At 40.2% G+C, this 23412-nt stretch overlaps 1 protein-coding gene across 5 annotated transcripts in view; it reads right to left on the bottom strand.

Moving 5' to 3' along the window:
- Positions 1 to 23412, bottom strand: part of RABEP1 (rabaptin, RAB GTPase binding effector protein 1) — a 113968-nt gene that overhangs the window by 49928 nt on the left and 40628 nt on the right. For all 5 annotated transcript variants that reach the window (XM_054459450.2, XM_054459451.2, XM_063655793.1 and 2 more), the window contains exon 3: positions 2916 to 3119. In XM_054459450.2, coding sequence (XP_054315425.2) covers positions 2916 to 3119 — 204 coding nt within the window. The remainder of the gene's footprint in view (positions 1 to 2915; positions 3120 to 23412) is intronic.

Raw genomic sequence — 23412 nt, 5'->3', positions numbered from 1 at the left:
GAAAATGTTTAATTCACTAAAAAACAAAACAAACTAGTAGTTCTTATTATATACAGAAATAAGGGCTTTAAATCATAACTTCTAATCTTCACAATAAACCTGTGTCATATATTATTTTACGAATGAGAAAACCTTAGGAAACATTAAATAGTCTGGCCAATGTTTCATGCCCAGAATGAAGCAACGCTAGAATTCGAACTTAAGGCCAACTCCAAAATCTAAGTTCTTAGACACTATACTATGGCTCCCAAGGCAAATATAACATGTCGCCCCAATCCCACTACCTGAAAGTGTGGGAAAAGGGATATATTTCTGGAATAGTTTACTAGAACCCAAGATTGTAAGTTGAGGCAAACTCTATAAGGTCTTTAAAAAAATGGCTTTAATATAATCTTAAAACATGGCCGGGCGTACTGGCTCACACACACCTGTAATCCTAGCACTGTGGGAGGCAGATGGGCAGATCACTTGAAGCCAGGATTTCAAGACCAGCCTGGCCGACATGGCAAAACCCCATCTCTACCAAATATAGAAAAATTGCCGGGTGTGGTGGCTCACGCCTGTAATCCCAGCACTTTGGGAGGCCGAGGCAGGTGGATCACCTGAGGTCAGGAGTTTGAGACTATCCTGACCAACAAGGTGAAACCCCGTCTCTACTAAAAATACAAAAATTAGCTGGGCGTGGTGACGGGCACCTGTAGTCCCAGATACTCGGGAGGCTGAGGCAGGAGAATCACTTGAACCCGGGAGGCAGAGGCTGCAGTGAGCCGAGATCACGCCACCGCACTCCAGCCTGGGCGACAGAGTAAGACTCTGTCTCAAAAAAAAGAGAAGGAAAGGGGAAGGGAAAGGGAAAAAAAGAAAAGATTATTTGGGTGTGATGTCGCATGTCTGTGGTCCCAGCTACTTGGAAGGCAGAGGCACCAAAATTGCCTGAACCCAGGAGGCGGAGGTTGCAGTGAGCTGAGATCATGCCACTGCACTCGAGCCTAAGTATCTCAAAAAAAAAACAAAAACAAAAAAAACAAAAACACTATGTGACAAACCCTGTTTGCCCATTAATTTCCACTCCTTCTTCCTTACTAGTAAGACTCCAATTTTGTTTAGGAAGTCAATGTGCGCAATTTTAAAACTACATTGTCCAGTTTCCCTTGTAGTTATGAGTGACCACACACTTGGTCAACAAAGTGAGGGGCATATGCTGGCTAGTTCTAGAAAATGTTTGCTTTTCTGATGCAGACTGAAGGAGAAGCAGCTATTTTTCAGCTGAGGCAAAGATTAAGTTGAAAACCATATGCTAAGGATGAAAGAACAGAAGGGCTGAAGGAGTTTGAGGCATTGTTGACATCATGGAACCAATGCAACCAGGCCTAGATTATCTACCTTTGGATTTCATGTTCTGGGAGAAAAAGGAACTCCTATTTTGGTAAGCCACTGTAGTCGGGTTTGTTATATGAAGCCTAGAGTAATCTCTAGGCCATAGCTATACACTCAGAAATAGGGCTAGCCTCACCTGCCTTTTTATAAAGAGCACTAAGGCAAAAAGTGACACACAACTGCAAACATAGTGGAAAAAGTCATCACTATTTCACATTTAGAATATTAACTAATCTGGGCCAAGCATGGTGGCTCACACCTGTAATCCCAGCACTTTGGGAGGCCAAGGCAGGCAGATCACGAGGTCAGGAGATCGAGACCATCCTGGCTAACATGGTGAAACCCAGTCTCTACTAAAAATACAAAAAATTAGCCGGGCGTGGTGGGATGCACCTGTAGTCCCAGCTACTTGAGAGACTGAGGCAGGAGAATTGCTTGAACCTGGAAGGCGGAGGTTGCATTGAACCGAGATGGTGCCACTGCACTCCAGCCTGGGCAAGAGAGTGAGACTCCGTCTCAAAAAATAAAAAATAAAATAGAATATTAACTAATTCCAGGAACCCAAAGATTCAGTGACAACTTACTTTGTTTCATCATCATCTTCTCAGAAATTTGGGAAGTAATTAAGCACTAGTGCCAAAAGGAGTCTGAGACTAAACTACGTCTCTTCTTTTAGACGAAAGGTCATAAGCTGGAGGCCCATGAAGCCTACCTTAGCCCATGGGCCATTCTACCCAACAGAGTGCAGTGAAGATTTCACATACAAAGTTTCTTAAAAAATCTAAACCAGGCCAGGCGCAGTGGCTCACACCTGTAATCCCAGGACTTTGGGAGGCCGAGGCAGGTGGATCACCTGAGGTCTCAGGAGTTCAAGACCAGCCTGACCAACATGGCAAAACCCTGTCTCTACTAAAAATAGAAAATTAGCTGGGTGTGGTGGCACATGCTTGTAATCCCAGCTACTCAGGAGGCTGAGGCAGGAGAATCACTTGAGCCCAGGAGGCGGAGGTTGCAGTGAGTACAGTGAGCTGAGACTGCGCCACTGCACTCCAAGCTGGGCAACAGAGTGAGATTCCATCTCAAAAAAAAAAAAAAAAATCCTAAACCATATAGCCAAACTACACTGGAAGGGCAATAATTAGCTGAAGCTCATCAATGTAAACAGTTACTTCACCCTTTGCATGGCAGCTCTCTCTACTCCAGCACATTTCCTGTGCCCACACAGCTTTATTCTTTGAGATTACTAGCCTGCCTCCCAGAAGAAATCGACTTTTAAGCCTTACAATGAACTATAGTCCTAATTTAATGCATTATCTCTATAACATTCCTATTATAACTCTCCATTATTAAGTTAGATACGATTGATATATCCATTTATGTTATCAGTGACTTCTCTTTTATCTGAAAGTATATCTGGATGATGACAGTACATAAAACCACAAATGAAACTCTGGATATATTTTAAGATTCTCTGAAAATATTCCCAATCATTAGAATCGGTTATCTTAGAAAATCACAAAATTGATCTTTGTCTTTACCTTTCATAACAGCCTGAAGTGAAGCAACTTCTTCTCTCCACTGTCTTTTCACTTCATCTATAGCTTCTTGCTTGGTGTTCTCAGAGACTGTGGCAATCGCCTTAATATTCTCCATCTCTGCTTGAGCTTCCCACAGCTGGGTTCGAAGGTGTCCCAAATCATCTTGTGCAGCTTGTAATACTGCATTTTGCCTCTTCAGATCCTCTGGAAAGAAAAGTAAAAGATAGCCCATTAATGTTCACTTTGATCAGACTGGCATTCCAATAAAGAAATAAGGTATTAAATTTTAAAATATAAACATACAAAATGACACCCTTTTAATAGAGGTGAGATTTAAGGTAAGCTGGGTATCACAAATCAATTGTTACTATCTATCTAACGATCCAGTAGTTACAGTCATGGTCTTAGAGCTCAAGTTATGCATTCCCATCTGCTGACTAAATGAACGTGATCATGTTGTTTAATCTCTCTGGCCTAAGTTTCCACATCTGCAGAATGGAAGTTAAAAACAGCCACCTCACAAGGTTGTTGTAATGATCACTTACTGACAATGCTAATTAGTACAGTACCTTCCACAAACATTCAAAAAATGGTTAATAAAAGAGAAAAGAAAGCCAGAGCATATGGCAGTGACTAGACGTATGTTCTTTAAAGTTAGCATTAATTTCTCAGCTCCCTCTTACCATCTTTAAATACTAAGTTGATGTAATGTGCCTACTACATGGTTTAAGCCCAGGCAGAACATAAGTTTGGCCAAATTAACTTCAAAAAAAAGATGAACTTATCAACAGTATGCAGGGATGTGTGATTGTTTTCCCATACCCTTAACAACAGTCACTATTTTCCATCTTTTAAAAATTCTTGTAAATATCATGGGTAGCAAATGGTCATTTTAATCTACATTTTCCCTGTTAATAAAGAGTTTGAGTATCTTTTCATATATGTACTAGTGACTCATTTCCTCTTTGGTGACATTCTTTACATTTGCTTCTAATGAATCATTTTCCTTCTGATCTGTAAGAGCATTTTATATATTCTGGATATTAAATCTGTCTTCTCTTATAAAACTTCTCCCAGTCAGCTGCTGTGTTTCTTAAAAAAAAAAAAAAAAAAAACATTAAGAGATAGGGTCTCAATTGTTGCCGAGGCTGGAGTGCAGTGACGCAATCATAGACCACTATAACCTCAAATTCCTGGGCTCAAGCAATCCCCCCCACCTCAGCCTCCTGAGTAGCTAGGACTGCAGGCACACACCATCACACCCGGCTAATTTTTGAAATTTCTTGTAAATACAAAGTTTCACTATGCTGCCCAGGCTGGTCTTGGCCTCCTGGGCTGAAATGATCCTCCCACCTCAGCCTCCCAAAGCGCTGGGATTACAGGTGTGAGCCACCGCGCCCGGCCTTAACTTCCGCCTTTTAGCATCTAAAGTTGTAAGTTATATATGAAAAAAAAAATTGTTCATCTTTGTAAAATTACCAATTTCCTCTCCAAAGCACAATAACTGAGCCAAACTGACCATGAAAATAAACTGATTTAAGATCTAATTCTACCGCTAACCAGCTGTATGACTTTAAGGAAATCACAAGACTCTCAAGCCTCAGTTTCCTCATGAAGACAGTGGCAAAATTTTCTTGCATAAATTTCTAACTACTTATAAAAATCCAATAGTAAAATAAGAGAACTTTTAAACGTTGTAAAACGTTCATTGTTATCAATCACAGAAGTTACTGATTTGGTAGTCGAAGTCACAGAGGGAAATACCTAGTCATGTTAAGTTGTTCTGAAATCTTTACTCTCTCAACATCAGTTTCCATCCCTCTTAAAATATTGTGAACCTCTAGCCAAAGACAGTTTTAAGAACATTAATTACAAAAAGTAATTGTGTGAAGTCGCTTAAAAACGGATACCTTGGAAGTTGTGGTAGGCATGCAACTAGGACAGACCCAGAAAGATGTAAACACGTGAAACCACAAAGGAAAAGTTTGTGTGTGTCAACTCTATATTCTGAGTGTTAAACTGTTTCATAAAATGTGAAAAAAGAAAAAGCATTATTTCTGGGATACTTTATTCATTTTTGGGTACTACAATTTTATCAAGGCTCAAGTTTATTTACTTAACAGGTCCTCGTACTAATTACCTCTGGTACTTTTGATTTGTTGGAGATTACCCAGAGCTATTCACTACCATGTTGTCATTATGAACAGAAAAACTGTAAACAAATACCAAGCCTAAATACCCATTTTTGGCACTTAAAAGTGAAATAGAGAGCCTGGAGGAAGACTTGGTCAACACTAACTTTAGTTATATATATATATATGAACATATATTATATATGAATGTTATATTTATATATATAAATACAAAAAAAGGAGACAAACAGAAGTTTAAAATAAAGTTAGAAAATCTTAATTTTTTGTAGTAAAGCATTTCAAACATTATGTTTGCCAACAGTAGGAGTTCTAACATTCATTTATTGCTTTTACTGCTGTATATGTAATTATAAAGATTTTCAAACATATTCAAAAGTTGAGGGTATACTACAACAGTCCTTCATATAGCTTTCACCAAGACTCAGGTATCAAGACTTGCCATGCTTATTTATTTTTTGAGACGGAGTCTCGCTCTTGTTGCCCAGGCTAGAGTGCAGTGGCATGATCTTGGCTCACTGCAACCTCTGCCTCCCAGGTTCAACATATTGTCCTGCTTCAGCCTCCTGAGTAGCTGGGATTACAGCTGCGTGCCACCACGCCCAGCTAATTTTTGTATTTTTAGTAGAGACGGGGTTTCGCCTTGTTGGCCAGGCTCATCTTGAACTCCTGACCTCAGGTGATCGCCCGCTTCAGCCTCCCAAAGTACTAGGATTACAGGCGTGAGCCACCACACCCAGCCTGCCATGCTTATTTAAACTATCCTTTTTCTTTCCTGTAGTATTTTAAAGCAAGCCCCAGAAATACTACATTATCTAACATACTGTACAGATGCATCTCTAAAAATATGGACAGTTTCTTATATAAACAAAGTGCCACTGTCACACAAAACAAAATTAACAACTGCCTGATAACTAATACCAAATCTCTGGTAAAACTTCTCCAATTGACAAAGTCTTTCTGAATTATTTGTTTAAATTAAGATCAAAACAAGATTCAAGTACTTCATTTGGTTATACTAATGTGTTTTTTTTTTTTTTTTTTTTTTTTTTTTTTGAGACAGTCTCACTCTGTCGCCCAGGCTGGAGTGTGCAGTGGTGCAACCTCTGCCGCCCGGGTTCAAGCGATTCTCCTGCCTCAGCCTGCCGAGTAGCTGAGATTACAGGCGCCTGCCACCGCGCCTGGCGAATTTTTGTAGTTTTAGTAGAGAGCGTTTCACCATCTTGGCCAGGCTGGTCTTGAACTCCTGACCTCGTGATCCACCTGCCTTGGCCTCCCAAAGTGCTGGGATTACAGGCGTGAGCCACTGCGCCCGGCCTTTTTTTTTTTTTTTTTTTAAACACAGTGTCTCACTCTATCGCCCAGGCTGGAGTGCAGTGGTGCAACCTCAGCTCACTGCAATCTCTGCCTCCCAGGCTGAAGTGATCCTCTCACCTCAGCTTCCCACGTAGCTGGGACTATAGGCACATGCCAATACACCCGGCTAATTTTTGTATTTTTTGTAGAGAGGGGGTTTTGTCATGCTGCCCACGCTAGTCTCCAACTCTTAGGCTCAAGTGATCCGCCCACCTCAGCCTCCCAAAGTGCTGGGATTACAGGCATGAGCTACTATGCCTGACCTATACTAATGCTATAAAGCATTATAAACTACTTCAAGCATAGAAACAATATTAAAAATCCTATAATGAGCACTTATTACCTATCACCTAGATCCATCATTTTTAATATTTTGCTACATCTCCTTCCATTTCTTTTTAACTTCAGGAAACAAAACATCACAAACACACTACCTTCCTCTGAGGTAACAACTGTCAGGAATTTGGGTTTATCATTACAGTGCATATATGTTACACCTTTACTTACGTTGCAGGTTTTGAAACCTTAATGTTCTTTTGCAGTTACTTCTTAGCCTTCAACATTGTTGATTGTTGATAACTACTTCACTCATTAATTAGAATATCACAGTCTCAATATATCATATATTATGTAGACGGATATTCAGGTGTGAAACTGAAACCTGCTTTATCTGTATAGACGTTCTCATTGTCCTATGCCCATTGTCCCGGTCTTTTCCCATTTTGACAATGCTATCTTTGTCATATTTCAAATTTTCACATTTGTGAGCGTCCCATTTGGGGAACTCTGTTCTATAAAAATTGTCTATTTTCATGCCAATACTTTATATACTGTCTAACATAGCTTTACACTGTTTTGCCTACTTTTGTCTATTTTTAAATGTTTACATAAGAAAAAGTTTAACAAAAAGGTAATGATCATTTTAAGTGGGGAAATTTGCCCTACCAGATATCAAAAATTATTATAAACTTCATGTATGCACCAGCCAGCTCCAGTAACCATACACTCATGGCAAATCATCCCCAATCCATCCATATGCACTCCATATATATTGTGAGACAAATCTCAGACATATAGTCACATGTAAAATAATCACGTTTTAGTCAACAACAAAAAACATACATGACAGTGGTTACATGAGATTAAAGGGGCTGAAAAATTCTTACTGCCTAGTGACATCTAGCCATGGTAACATCATAGTGCCAAACATCTTGTCTATGTTTAGCTATGTTGCTTTTTGGGTTTTTTTGTTTGTTTTTTGGGGTTTTTTTTTTTTTTTTTTGAGACAGAATCTCACTCTGTCGCCCAGGCTGGAGTGCAGTGGCATGATCTCGGCTCATTGTAACCTCCGACTCCCAAGTTCAAGAGATTCTCCTGCCTCAGTCTCCCAAGTAGCTGGGATTACAGGCGTGTGCCACCACACCCGGCTAATTTTTGTATTTTGGGTAAAGACGGAGTGTCGCCATGTTGACCAGGCTTGTCTCAAACTCCTGACCTCAGGTGATCCCAAAGTGCTGGGATTACAGGCATGAGCCACTGTGCCCAGCCTGTTTAGCTATGTTTAATACAAAAATATCACTGTGTTATAACTGCTTACAGTATTCAGTACAGTAACGTGCTGTACAGCTTTTCAGTTTAGTAGCAATAGGCTATACCATGTAGCCTACATGTGTAGTAGGCTATACCATCTAGGTTTTTGTCAGTACACTCCATGTTCCCAGAAGGACAAAATCACCAAACGATGCATTTCTGAGAATGTATCGCCATCACTAAGCAATGCATAACCGTATTTTCTTATTTTTTAATAAACGTTTTAGCAGTTTCAGGTTCTCAGCAAAATTGAGCAGAAAATACAGAGGTTTCCCATATGCCCCACACCCCTGTACATCCACACTCCTCTACTATAGGCACCCTGCACCACAGTGGCACATTTGATACAACTGATGAACCCACACCGGCACATTATCACCCACTTCGTTTACACTAGGGTTCACTCTTAAATGTGCTACATTCTATGGGTTTTAACAAATGTATAATGACATGTTCCCACCACCATAGTATCATATAAAATAGTTTCACTGCTCTAAAAATTCTCTGTACTCTACATATTCACTCCCTCTTCCTCCTACCCCTGGCAACCACTGATCTTTTTTTTGTTTCCATAGTTTTGCCTCTTCCAGAATGTCATATGCTTGGAATCATACAGTATATGGCCTTTTCAAATTGCCTTCTTTCACTTAGTAGTATGCATTAACATTCCTCCATGTCTGTTCATGACTTAATAGCTCATTTCTTTTTAGCATGGAATAATATTCCACTGTCTCAATATACCAGTGTATTCATCCATTAACCTATTGAAGGACATCTTCCAAGTTGTGACAATTATGAATAAAGCTGTTATAAATATATTTGTGCAAGTTTTGGGACAAAGCTTCTCAAGTCATTTAATTACATACCAAGGAGCATGACTGCTGAATCAAAAGGCAAGAATATGCCTAGTTTTGTAAGAAAGCACTAAACTTATATCCCAAAGTGGCTACGTCATTTTGCATTCCCACCAGCAATGAATGTTGCTGTTGCTCCACATCCTCACCAGCATTTTTTGGTATCGGCAGTGTTTTGGATTTAGGCCATTCTCATAGTCTAATAATCTTTTCATATACTTACTTGCCGTCTGTATATACTCTTCAGGGAGGTGTTTGGGTCTTCTGCCCGTTTGGTAATGGGGCTGTTCATTTTGTTACTGTTTCATTTTATTTTTATGATGCACATGTACATAGTTCAAAGTACATGTGATAATACATTAATGTAACTTGTAAAAATCAAACTGGGTGTAGTTCGGTTATCTATCACCCTAAATATTTGTCGTTTTTTTTTCTTTCATCCCATGGACACCAAGGGTTGTCTTTTCTTTATGCTAGAACCATTCGAATTCTTCTATTTTGAAATCTAGGATACATTACTGTAAATAAGAGTCACCTATTGATCTGTTTAACACTAGGTCTTATTTCTATCAAACCACATACTCATACCCATTAATTAACTTCTCTTCATCTCCCCCGACCCCAGCTTTCCCTGACCTTCGTACCACCAATCTAGTCTGTCTTCTCATGAGATCCATTTTTACCCTCCACAAGTGAGACCATGTGATACTTGTCTTTCGGTGCTTGGCTTATTTCATTTAACATAATGACTTCCAGTTCCATCCATGTCGCTGCAAGTGACAGGATTTCATTCTTTCCTTTTTTTTTTTTTTGGACGGAGTTTTGCTCTTGTTGCCCAGGTTGGAGTGCAGTGGTGCGATCTTGGCTCACTGCAACCTCCACCTCCCGGGTTCAAGTGATTCTCCTGCCTCAGCTTCCCAAGTAGTTGGAATTACAGGCAGGCACCACTACACCTAGATAATTTTTTGGGTTTTTTTTTTATTTTTGTTTTTTTAGTAGAGATGGGGTTTCACCATGTTGCCCAGGCTGGTCTCGAACTCCTGAGCTCAGGCAATCCACCTGCCTCGGCCTCCCAAAGTGCTAGGATTTCAGGCATGAGCCACCACACCCAGCGATTTCATTTCTTTTGGATATATACCCAATAGTGGAATTGCTGGATCACATGGCAACTCTTATTTTAGTCTTTTGAGGAACCTCCATACTATTCTCCACAGCGGCTGTACTTACATTCCCACCATCAGTGGATGAATGCCTGTCTTTTTGATAAAAGCAATTTTGACTGCAGTGACAGGATATCCCACTGTAGTTTTGCTTTGCATTTCTCTAATGATTAGTGATGTTGAGCATCTTTTCACATATCTCTTGGCCATTTACGTCTTTTGAAAAATGCCTATTCGAATCTTTTGTTTGTGTTTAAGTAAGATTTGCTTCTTGGTTACTTCTTTATATATTGTAGTTATTAATCCCTTATGAGATGGGTAGTTTGCAAATATTTTCTCCCATTCTGTAGCTTGTCTCTTCACTTTGTTTCCCTTATCGTGCAGAGGCTTCTTAGCCTGATGCAATCCCATTTGTCTATTTTTGCCTATGCTTTTGAGGTCTTACACACACACAAATCTTTGCTCAGACCAGTGTCTGTTTCCCCAGTGTTTTCCTCTAGTGGCTTCATAGTTTCAGGTCTTAGATTTAAGTCTTTAATCTACTTTGATTGTTGTGTATATGGAGAGAGATGGGGCCAATTTCATTCTTCTGCAAACGGTTACCCAGTCATCCTACCACCATTTATTGAAGAGACTTTCCTTTTCTCATTGAATGTTCTTGGTACCTTTGTTGCAGATGAGTTGATTGCAAATGCATGGATTTGTTTCTGGGTACTCTATTCTGTTCCATTAGTCTATGTGTCAGTTTTTATGCCAGTGCCATGCTGATTAGGTTACTATAGCTTTGTAGTAAATTTTGATGTTATATAGTGTGATACCTCCAGCTTTGTAATCTTTGGCTACACAGGGTCTTTCACGGTTCCATATAAATTTTAAGATTTTCTGTTTCTGTGAAAAATGTCATTGGTATTTTGATAGGAATTGTATTGAATCTGTAAATTGCTTTGGATAGCATTGTCATTTCAACAATATTAATTCTCCTAAATCCATGACCACGGACCATCTTTCCATTTGTATGTGTGTCCTCTTCAATTTCTTTCATTGGTGTTTTACAGATCTTTCACTTCTTTGGTTAAATTGATTCCTAGATGTGTGTGTGTGTGTTTTGTAGCCACTGTAAATGGGATTGCTTTGATTTCTTTTTCAGGCTGTTCACTGTTGGTATATATTAATGCTAATGATTTTTGTGTATTGATTTTGTGTCGTGTGATTTTACTAAATTTATCAGTCAACAGTTTTTTGGTGGTGTCTTTTTCTAAATATGACTGTGTCATCTGTGAACAAGACAAATTTAACTTCATGCTTTCCAAACTGGATGCCCTTTATTTCTCTTGCCTAAGTGTTCTGGCTGCAATTTCCAATACTATATTAAATAAAACTGGCTGAAGTGGGCATCCTTGTTCCAGATCTCAGAGGAAAGGCCTTCAACTCTTCCCCATCCAGTGTGATGCTAGTTGTGGGTTTGTCATGTATGGCCTTCATTATTTTGAGGTATGTTCCTTCGACACACAATTTGATGAGGGTATCATAAAGAGGTGTTGAATTTTACTGAATGCTTGTGCAGCATCTATTGATATAACCATACAGTTTTTGTTGCTGTTGTTTTTGAGACAGAGTCTCACTCCATCACCCAGGCTGGAGTGCAGTGGCATAATCTCAACTCACCGCAACCTCATCTCCTGGGTTCAAGTGATTCTCGTGCCTCAGCCTCCAGAGTAGCTGGGATTGCAGGTGTGCACCACCATGCCCGGCTAATTTTTTGAATTTTTTATAAAGACGGAGTTTCACCATGTTGGCCAGGCTGGTCTCGAACCCCTGGCCTCAAGTGATCCGCCCGCCTCGGCCTCCCACAGTGTTGGGATTACAGGCATGAGCCACTGCACCTGGCCAACCATATGGCTTTTGTTCTTGGTTATGTTAATGTGATGTATCACATTTATTTATTTGTGTGTATCAAATCAACCTTGCATCCTCAGGAGTAATCTACTTGATCGTGGTGGCTGATCTTTTTAATATGTTGAATTCAATTTGCTAGTATTTTTTTCAAGGATTTCCGTATCTACTGTGTAGTTTAATTCTGATGTCTCTTTGTTGATTTGCTGCCTGGATAATCTGTCCATTACTAAGAGTGGAGTGACAAAGTCCTCTATTATTGTATTGCAGTCTCTCTCACCCATCAGACTGGCTAATTGTTTTGTATGTACTTGAAAGTACCAGTGTTAGGTGCATAGATATTTATAATTGTCCTCTTGCTGAATTGACCCCTTTATTATGATATGACCTTTTTTCCTCTTTTTACAGTCTTTTTTTTTCTTTTGAGACAGTTTCACCGTCACCCAGACTTGGCATGCAGAGTGTCACAATCATAGCTCACTGCAACCTCAAACTCCTGGGCTCAAGGAATTCCCCCACCTCAGCCTCCCAAGTAGCTGGGACTACAAGCATATACCACCATGCCTGGCTAATTTTTTTTGAGATGGAGTTTCACTTCTGTTGCCCAGGCTGGAGCGCAATGGCGCAATCTCAGCTCACTGCAACCTCCGCCCTCTGAGTTCAAGCGATTCTCCTGCCTCAGCCTCCCAAGTAGCTGGGATTACAGGCGCCCACCTCCCTGCCAGGCTAATTTTTTGTATTTCTAGTAGAGATGGGGTTTCACCAAGCCTGACCTCAGGTGATCCACCCACCTTGGCCTCCCAAAGTGCTGGGATTAGCGGTGTGAGCCACCGCACCTGGCCTCCTGGCTAATTTTTAAATTTTGTTTTAGAGACAGGGTTGCCCAGGCTAATCACAAACTCCTGGCTTCAAGTGATCTTCTCACCTAGGGCTCCCAAAGCAATGAGATTACAGGTATAAGCCACCACACCTAGCTTTTCTTAAGTCTTAGATTTGTAGTCTATTTTAATCTGACGTAGGTATACTTACTTACTCCTGCTCTTTTTTGGTTTCCAGTTGCATGAAATATCCTTTTCTAGCTCTTCACTTTCATTTTATGTGTACCTTTACAGGTAAAGTGGGTTTCTTTCTTGGGTTATTTTTTTGAGACACGGTCATGTTCTGCTACCCAGGCTGGAGTGCAGTGGCACAAATACGGCTCACTGCAGCCTCAACCTCTCAGGCTCAAGCAACTCTCCTGCCTCAGCCTACTGTGTATCTGGGACCACAGGCACATGCCAGCATGCCCAGCTAATTTTTGCTTTGTTCGTTTGAGATAGGGTCTTGTTCTGTCACCCAGGCTGGAGTGCAGTGGCACAATCACAGCTCACTGCAGCCTTGACTTCCTGGGCTTAAGTGATCCTCTAACCTCAGGCTTCTAAGTAGCTGGGACTACAGGCACATGCCACCACATCTGGCTAATTTTTGTATTTTTTAGTAGAGATGGGGTCTCAGTTTGTTGCCCAGGCTGGTCTCCATCTCCTGGGCTCAAGCAATCCTCCCACCCTGGCCTCCCAAAGTGCTGGGATTACAGGTGTGAGCCACTGCACTCAGCCAGTTTTATTTTTTGTAGAGCCAGGGTCTCACTTTGCTGCCCAGGCTGGTCTCAAACTCCTGGGCTCAAGTGATCCTCCCACCTCAACCTCCCAAAATATTGGGATTACAGGCATGAGCCACTGCACCTAGCCAAAGTGGGTTTCTTGTAGGCAGCATATAGTTGGGGCTTGTTTCTTTAACCATTCAGCCACTCGGGCTTTAAATTGGAGAACTGAGTTCATATACATTCAGTGTTGTTATTATCTATAAGAAAGGACTTACTACTGCCATTTTATTGCTTGTTTTCTGGTTGTTTTGTAACTCCTCTCTTCTTTCTGTCTTTGGGGCTAAATGATTTTTTCTGGTAGTATGTCTTAATTCATTGCTTTTTATTTTTAGTCAATCTATTATGGGTTTTTGTTTTGTATTTATCACGAGGCTTACAAAAAACATCTTGTAGATAACAAGTTAAAGACAACTTATCTTAAAAAATAGAAACAAAGAAATAAGTGGGGAAAAAAACTTCTACAACTTAGCTCCACTTTCCCCACATTTTGAATTTTAGTTGTCTCAACTTACATGTATCTACATTACCTATCTCTGAATAGGCTGCCATAGCTATTACTGTTCTTGGTAGATTTGTCTTTTGGGCTTTATACTAGAGTTATCAACTGCAGTATTAAGAGTCTAACTCTGTCCATGTCTGAGTCTGTCCATGTACTTAATTTTACCAGTGTGTTTCATACTTTTTTTTTTTTTTTTTTGGTGTGTTAGCATTTTTTAAATTTCAAATGGAAGAACTCCCTTTAGCATTTCTTGTGGGATGGGTCTGGCAGTGGTCAATTCTCTCAACTTTTGTCTGGGAAAGAATGTATCTCTCCTTCATATTTGAAGGACAACTGTTGGATATACGATTCTTAGATGTTAATTTCTTTTTTTCTTTCAGCACATTGAAGGTGTCATTCCACTCCTTCCTTACCTTTATGGTTTGTACTGAGAAGTCTGTTGACAGACTGACTGAAGCTCCATTAGGGTTATTTACTACTTTTCTCTTGCTACTTTTAGGATCCTCTCTTTGTCCTTGACCATTGAGAGTTGGTTATTATATACCTTGGGGTAGTTTTATTTGGGTCAAATCTCTTTGGTGTCCTCTGGCCTTCCTGCATGTGGATATTTATATCCTTCTCAAGTTTTGGAGAGTTTTCTGCTATTTCTTTGAATAAGCTTTCTACCCTTGCTCTTGCTCAACTCCCTCTTGAAGACCAACAGTTCTTAGATTTGGTCTTTTGAAATAATTTTCTACATCCTGTAGGTCATCTTCATTGCTTTTCATTCTTTTTTGTCCTCTTTGTATTTTCAAACAGCCTGTCTTCAAGGTCACTGCTTCTTTCCTCTGCTTGATCCATTTTGCTACTGAGAGCCTCTGATGAATTTTCCAGTTGAGAAAATCTATTTATCAGTTCTAAGACTTCTGTTTAATTTTTTAATTATTTCAATATCCTTGTTAAATTTCTCTGGTAGGCTGGGCGTGGTAGCTCACGCCTGTAATCCCAACACTTTGGGAGGCCAAGGCAGGCAGACTGAGGTCAGGAGTTCGAGACCAGCCTAGCCAACATGATGAAACCCCATCTCTACTAAAAATACAAAAATCAGCCAGGTATAGTGGCGGGCGCCTGTAATCCTAGCTACTTCCTGAGGCAGGAAAATCACTTGAACCTAGGAGGCAGAGGTTGCAGTGGGCCGAGATTGTGGCACTGCACTCCAGCCTGGCTGATGAAGTGAGACTCCACCTCAAAAAGGAAAAAAAAAATATATGTGATAAATTCCTCTTTTTTTTTTTTTTTTTTGAGACAGAATCTCATTCTGTCACCAGGCTGGAGTGCAGTGGCATGATCTCAGCTCACTGCAATCTCTGCCTCTGAGCTCGAGCGATTCCCCTGCCTCAGCCTCCCTAGTAGCTGGGATTACAGGTGGGCACCACTACGCCCGGCTAATTTTTTGTATTTTAGTAGAGACGGGGTTTCACCAGGTTGGCCAGGATGGGCTGGAACCCCCGACCTCATGATCCACCCACCTCGGCCTCCCAAAGTGCTGGGATTACAGGCATGAGCCACCACGCCCGGCCTAAACTTTTTAATTGAAAAATAGTAATTGTATATATGTATTGGGTACAAAGTGGTATTCTGATACATCTATACATTGTGAAATGATCAAATCAGTGCAATAAGCATATCCATCACCTTAAATATGGTAAGTTACACATTGATTTTTGAATGTTGAACCAGTCTTGCGTACCTATACAAATGCCACGTGGCTGCAGTGTATAACTTTTACACATTGTTGGATTGGATTTGCTAAGATATTGTCAAGGAATCTTGCATCTACGTGCACGACAGATGTAAGTCTGTAGTTTTCATTAAATGTCTTTGTATGGTTTTGAGATTAGGATTATGCAGACCTCATAGAATGAGTTAGGAAGTATTCCCTCTGTTTCTATCTTCTGAAAGATTATAGAGAATAGAGACTCAGAGAGATTTGTATAACTCATGGTATAGTTTCTTCCTTAAATGGCAGACAGAACTCACCAGTGAACACAACTGGGCACAGTGCTTTCTTTTTTGGAAGGTTATCAATCATGAAGTTGTTCCATAATTTTCTTATACTATCCTTTTACTATATATGGGACCTAGAGTGCAGTCTCCTCTTTCATTTCTGATATCAGTAATTTCTCGTTAGTAATCTTTTTTTACTTACATTGGCTTACTGTACTTTTTTGTAACAACTTCATTGAGATATAATTCACATACTACTTTTCGCCCACTAGTAACCAATCAGTAATTCTGGTAGCATACTCCCAGTGGGTGTCCTCTAATTTAATTCTGACACTATCTACCTGGAAATAGCTCAGATCATACAAGCTGAAAATTCAGTCTAACAAGACTGAAGTCCACTTCGGATATCAACTGTAAGCCTCAAAATTATTTTACCTGTGTTTCTGACTGACCAGCTACAAATCGAGGTTCCTACAACCATCTGCTTAGGTTTGATTAATTTGTTAATGGGCTCACAGAACTCAGGGAAACATTTATTTGCATTTACCAGTTTATTATAAAGACTATTACAAAGGATATAGAGAAAAAGGTACACAGGACAAGGCATGTGGGAAGGAGCATGGAGCTTCTATGCCCTCTCTGGGGCACCACCCTCCAGGAACCTTCACATCTTCAGTTATCTGGAAGCTCTCCAAACCCTGTCCTTTTTAGTTATTAGAGGCTTTATTACATGGACATGATTAAATGGCCACTAATGATCAACTTAACCTTTAGCTCCTCTCCTCTCCCTGGAGGTTGGGAGGTAGGGTTGGAAGTTCCAACCTCTAATCCTGTGTTGGTCTTTCTGGTGACCATCCCCTATCCTGAAATTACCTAGGGGCTGCCAGCCATCAGTCAGCTCATTAACAAAGACACTTATCACTTTAAAATTGTTAAGGCTTTTAAAATTGTTAAGGCTTTTAAAAGTTATATGCCAGCAAACAGAAAACTATATATATATATATATATACACACATATACACGTATATATATACGTATATATGTATATATACGTATATGTGTATATATGTATATATACGTATATGTGTATATACGTATATGTGTATATACGTATATATGTGTATATATATACACACACACATATATATATACACACACACGTGTGTATACGTATATACACACGTGTATATATATACGTGTGTATATATATATATCCTTTTCAGTATGGATTCCTTTCCTTTCCTTTTTCTTTCTTTGGGTAAGTGCCCTAGATAGATCCTCACTTCTAGATGTTGAACAGAAGTGGTCAGAGTGTACATAATTGTTCTGTTTCTGATTTTAGGGGAAAGGCATTTGGTGTTTAAACATCAAGTGTGATGTTAGCTGTAAGTTTTTTGTAGAAGCCCATTTTCAGGTTGACAAAGTTCCCTTCTATTCCTATTTTAGTGTTTTTATCATGAAACTGTTAGGTTTTGTCAAATACTTTTTCTGTGTCTAGTAAGATGACCATGTGTCTTTGTTTTTTTATCCTACTGATTTTCAGGTGTTGCACCAACCTCGCATTCCTGAGATGAATCTCACTTTTCATGCTGTGTGATTCTTTTTACCTGTAGCTTAATTTGATTCGCTAGTTCTTTTGTGAGAATTTTTGCATCTGTATTCCCAAGGAATACTGGGCGAAGTTTCTTGTGATGTCTTCCTTGGTTTCGAGGTCAGGGTAACACTAGCCTCAAAGAATAAGTGGGGATGTGTCTCCTCCAAAAATTAGTCAGGCATGGTAGCAGGTGCCCGTAATTCCAGCAACTCAGGAGGCTAGGGCAGGAGAATTGACTGAACCCGGGAAGCAGAGGTTGCAGTCAGCCAACATAGTGCCACAGCACTCCAGCCTGGGTGACAGAGCAAGACTCCATCTCAAAAGATAAAAATTTTAAAACATTTAAAAAATTTATCAATTTCTGTATTTTGTATTGTTTCTTATACTCTTTTTTTTTTTTGAGACAGAGTCTTGCTCTGTCACCAAGGCTGGAGTGCAGTAGCGCAATCTCAGTTTGCTGCAACCTCTGTCTCTTGGGTTCAGGCAATTCTCCTACCTCAGCCTCCCGAGTAGCTGGGATTACAGGTGCCTGCCACCATACCCAGCTAATTTTTGCATTTTTAGTGGATACAGGGTTTCACCATGATGGCCAGGCTGATCCTGAACTCCTGACCTCGGGCAATCCGCCCACCTTGGCCTCCCAAAGTGCTGGGATTATAGGCATGAGTTACCGCGCCCAGCCTATCCTATTTCTTACATCCTAAATATTTCCTCTATGTTTTCTTTTTGCGAATGTCTATCTCTACCAGCAGTTCTTTTTTTTTTTTTTTTTTTTTTTGAGACAGAGTCTCGCTCTGTCGCCCAGGGTGGAATGCAGTGGCACGATCTCGGCTCACTGCAACCTCCACCTCCCGGGTTCAAGCCCTTCTCCTGCCTCAGCCTCCCAAGTAGCTGGGACTACTGGCACACACCGCCATGCCCAGCTAATTTTTTGTATTTTAGTAGACACACGGTTTCACCGTGTTTCCCAGGCTGTTCTCAAACTCCTGGACTCAGGCAATCCGCCCGCCTCGGCCTCCCAAAGTGATAGGATTATAGGCATGAGCCACTGCAGCCGGCCTACTAGCAGTACTTTTAGTGATTATGTAGATGGCTAAGTGCTTAGTTTTGATATGTCTAAAATATCTATTTTGCCCTCACTCTTAAATAATTTAGCAGCATATAAAATTTTAGGTTGACAATTATTTTTCCTCTGCACTTTGGAGATCTTATTTCATTGTCTTCTGGCATCTATGGTGTTTATGAAGTATCTCTTGTCATTGTAATTGTTTCTTTTCTCTGGTAGCTTTTCACATTTTCTTTTGATTCTTGATGTTCTATCTTACAAAAGATGTGTCAAGGTACAAATTTACTACTTTTTGTTTCGTTTTGTTTTTTGAGATGGAGTCTCACTCTGTTGCCCAGGCTGGAGTGCAGTGCTGCAATTTCAGCTCACTGCAACCTCCGCCTCCTGGGTTCAAGCAATTCTCCTGCCTCAGCCTCCCAAGTAGCAGGGATTATAGACGTGCACCACCATGCTCAGCTAGTTTTTTGTATTTTTAGTACAGATGGGGTTTCATCATGTTAGCCAGGCTGGTCTCGAACTCCTGACCTCAAGTGATCCACCCACTTCAGCCTCCCAAAATGCTGGGATTACAGGCGTGAGCCACCATGCCCGGCCTGAATTTACTATTATTTATCCTGTTTGGTACTCAGTATTTATGTTAAGGACTCACATTTTTTATTAGTAAAAATCTAAGTTATTATCTCTTCAAATATTCTTTACTATTCCTTCCATTGTCTTCCCCTGGAACTCTTTTCAGATGTGTGTTAAAGGCTCTTAATTCATCCTCTATGTCTTTATGTTCTTTCATATTTCCCTCTTTGTCTCACTAGGAGGAAGAACTCCTCAATACTGGTTTCTAACTTACTAAAACCTCTGTATCGTCTCTACTGGTTAAATCTATTAGCAAACACTATTTTAATTTCTAATCGTTTTGTTTACAGTATTACTAATGGGTTTTAATTGTTAATTTTATAGACTCTGTTTTCATTTCCCTAAGTGAAAATTTATGGCATTGGAACCACAGATAGCTTCCTAAATCTAGCTTTTCACTATTGAAATTCTGATTAGTTAGCGTAACAGCTTTATATAAATTACAACCATGTATAAACACCTTCTGAACACCAGTAGAAAATTTCAGTGTCTTCTGGTGATTAGCTATAAACTCTATTCCTACTATTTTTCGTCAAATTGAGAACTATATGGCCTTTTGTTCTGTGTTTCATGTAATCGTCTCTTACTCATTGCCAACACTACAAATTTCCAAAGCACAAAACATAAACACTGCTGTAGTGCCAAGCTCTGAAGTTAGTTTAGGAAAAGCTGAATCAGAAAATATTTCAACAGAAAAGCAATAAAACTTTCAGAAATATAGCCGGGCGTGGTGGCTCACACCTGTAATCCCAGCACTTTGGGAAGCCGAAGCGGGCGGATCACAAGGTCAGGAGATCGAGACCATCCTGGCTAACACGGTGAATCCCCGTCTCTACTAAAATTACAAAAAATTAGCCAGGCGTGGTGGGGCACCTGTAGTCCCAGCTACTGGGGAGGCTGAGGCAGGAGAATGGCGTGAAGCCGGGAGGCGGAGCTTGCAGCAAGCCGAGATCATGCCACCGCACTCCAGCCTGGGTGACAGAGCAAGACTCCATCTCCCAAAAAAAAAAAAAAAAAAAAAAACTTTCAGAAATATTTATAACATTCCCAGTTGAAATCAGCTTGGAAAAGAAGGGGTACTAAGACCAGCCTGGAAAACATGGTGAAAGCCCATCTCTACTAAAAATACAAAAACTAGCTGGGCGTGGTGGCACCCGCCTGTAGTCCCAGCTACTCAGGAGGCTAAGGCAGGAGAATCACTTGAACCTGGGAGGCGAAGGCTGCAGTGAGCCAAGATCGTGCCACTGCACTCCAGCCTGGGCGACAGAGCAAAACTCCATCTCAAAAAAAAAAAAAGAATAAGTACTAAGAAAAGAACAGGCAGTAAGAGAAGTAAAAAGGTGCATTTCTCATTACCGTTATTTCAGCTATTCTCCAAATAAGTGCAAAGACAGCTATGACAACACTAAAGCAAAAGCTGGACCTATGGGGGAAAAACCAATGTTTGGACTTTCAGGGTTACCTTGACCTGGTTTTCCTGAAAGATAAAACAAAGACTGCTGTCCACATCAAAATCCTGGTTTATACTGTAAACACCTGTGGCAATCATTAAAGACTAGATTTAGACTTCACAGCAGATACAATAAAAGCTGCTGTCTCAGGGGAAATCTTCACATTTGATTTTTATTATGATATAGGCTAACGGCCAAGATAAAAACTAATAATCAGCATTGACCTTTTATATACTACGCATTTTCTTTAGGAATGCCACCAAAAACTCAAAAAGGATCACAGTATTTTTTTTGAAATTTTGTAAAAAGCTACCCCAACTGTTCGCTGTGGCCAGCTAAGTTTATTGAGCGCTTTGGACAGTGAAGACACAACAGTACACAAAAAGACTATTTACTGGGTTTAGATGCATCAATGCAATCTTAACAAACCAAGCATGTTTTCTGAACCAACCCACGTTACAAGCTCTTTAATTCACAGATCTAAAACTGCAGTTGATAATGCATTTCAGAAATGGGAGGTTCTTAGTCATTTTCATTTCTTCAGAGTTTTTGGGAAAATTCTATTTTATAATTTCAAAGAAAATAAGAAAACAAAGGAACCCTAACAGTTTTATTGGGGACAGAGAAAAAGAAAGCAAAACAAACAAGGTTTAGACAAGATTGACTTCAATTAGCTGTAGACAGGATGAACAAGCTACAGAGGTTTTGGTATAAGAGGTAAAGGAGAAAATGGGTATCATTAGCCAGCATCATACTGCTGGGTTTCAACTTATCACCAGAGAAAATACTACCACAACCTTTTATATATACATCAAATGTACTACAGGTCATCTTGACAAGAATATAGCGTTGCAGAGTTGACAGTGGTGCTTGATTAATTCAAAAGCATAAACAAATTTTAAAAGGGAGAAGATAAGTTCATATAAAGACACTGAATAACCAGACAGAACTTATTTCTTTTGAGACAGAGTCTCGCTCTGTTGACCAGGCTGGAGTGCAGTGGCGCGATCTCAGCTCACTGCAACTTCTGCCTCCTGGGTTCAAGCAATTCTCCTAACTCAGCTCCCCAAGTAGCTGGGACTACAGGCACACACCACCACCAGGCCCAGCTAATTTTTGTATTTTTAATAGAGACAGGGTTTCACCATGTTGGCCAGGCTGGACTCTAACTCCTGACCTCAGGTGATCCACCCGCCTCAGCCTCTCAAACTGCTAGGATTACAGGCACGTGCGACCGCGCCTAGTCCAGACAGGACTATTTCTTGTGACACACAATACATGTTGAAATGATGATACTCCACAGTAGACTATTCTTTCTTGGGAATAGAAACCATATATCTCATTCATCCCAACCTCTACAGTGTCTTGCAGAGTGCCACCATGCCTAGACATGAACATCAGCTTTCCCATCTACTTACCAGCCTATAAAAGAAAATAAAAAACAGCCCTCCTGAAAGCCATGAAAAAATGGAACTCCATTCCATACAACAGTCAGTAATCATTTCCAAGCCAGGGCTAAATTCTACAAGGCCTAAGAACCTTCCATCATATAGTATTTTACTATGGTTCATTGTCCTGTTGTATTAAAAACTCCTCTATGAGGCCAGGCACGGTGGCTCATGCCTGTAATCCTAGCAGTTTGGGAGGCTGAGGTAGGCAGATCATTTGAGGTTAGGAGTTCAAGATCAGCCTGGCCAACAGGGTGAAACCCTGTCTCTACTAAAAATACAAAATAATTAGCTGCGTGTGGTGGCACACACCTGTAATCCCAGCTACTCGGGAGGCTAAGGCAGGAGAATCACTTGAACGGGTGGCGGAGGTTGCAGTGAGCCAAGAGTGTTGTGCCACTGTATTCCAGCCTGGGTGAAAAAGTGAGACTCCGCCTCACAGAGGGATAACTAAAATTAGTGTCAATAATTAAAAAGTGAATGACTAATAACAGTGTAACAAATCTTTTGGCAAGTCAGGTGGACGCAAGTCCTCTTTCAACAAAATTGAAGACAGACCTAATTCAGTTGTTAGCTGATAGAATAAAAACATTTTGATGCTAAAGAACTATGTAATTTAACATATAATTCAGAAACAGCTAAGATAATTGAATAATAATTGCTGTAATAAAACTCTGTTTCTATTTACTCACTCATGAGACCAAGGGTTCTTGGCATTTATATGTTTTTAGAAAAAAAAAAAGTACTACAATAGAATTGATGCTGAAAAGCTATCTTTTTCTAGCAGTAAATAATATGCATCCAGAGATTAACGATTTAATGAGAACCAATATATCTCAAAAGAGCTGCATTTCCAATGATTTTTATATTTTCCTATTTTTCAGTTTGTTTGTTTTTTTTTTTTTTTTGAGATGAAGTCTTGCTCTGTCACCCAGGCTGGATGGAGTGCAGTGGCAGAATCTCAGCTTGCTGCAACCTCCGCCTCCCAGGTTCAAGTGATTCTCCTGCCTCAGCCTTCTGAGCAGCTGGGATTACAGGCCCATGCCACCATGCCTTCTAATTTTTGTATTTTTTTGTAGAGATGGGAGTTTCACCATGTTGGCCCGGTTGGTCTCAAACTCATGACCTTGTGATCCGCCTGCCTCGGCCTCCCAAAATGCTGAGATTACAGGCATCAG

Source organism: Pongo pygmaeus, chromosome 19, assembly GCF_028885625.2.
Source record: "Pongo pygmaeus isolate AG05252 chromosome 19, NHGRI_mPonPyg2-v2.0_pri, whole genome shotgun sequence".
In the NCBI taxonomy this organism is placed as follows: domain Eukaryota; kingdom Metazoa; phylum Chordata; class Mammalia; order Primates; family Hominidae; genus Pongo; species Pongo pygmaeus.
The sequence above is the reverse complement of the archived record's forward strand: the minus strand, read 5'-3'. Positions and strand labels throughout refer to the sequence as shown.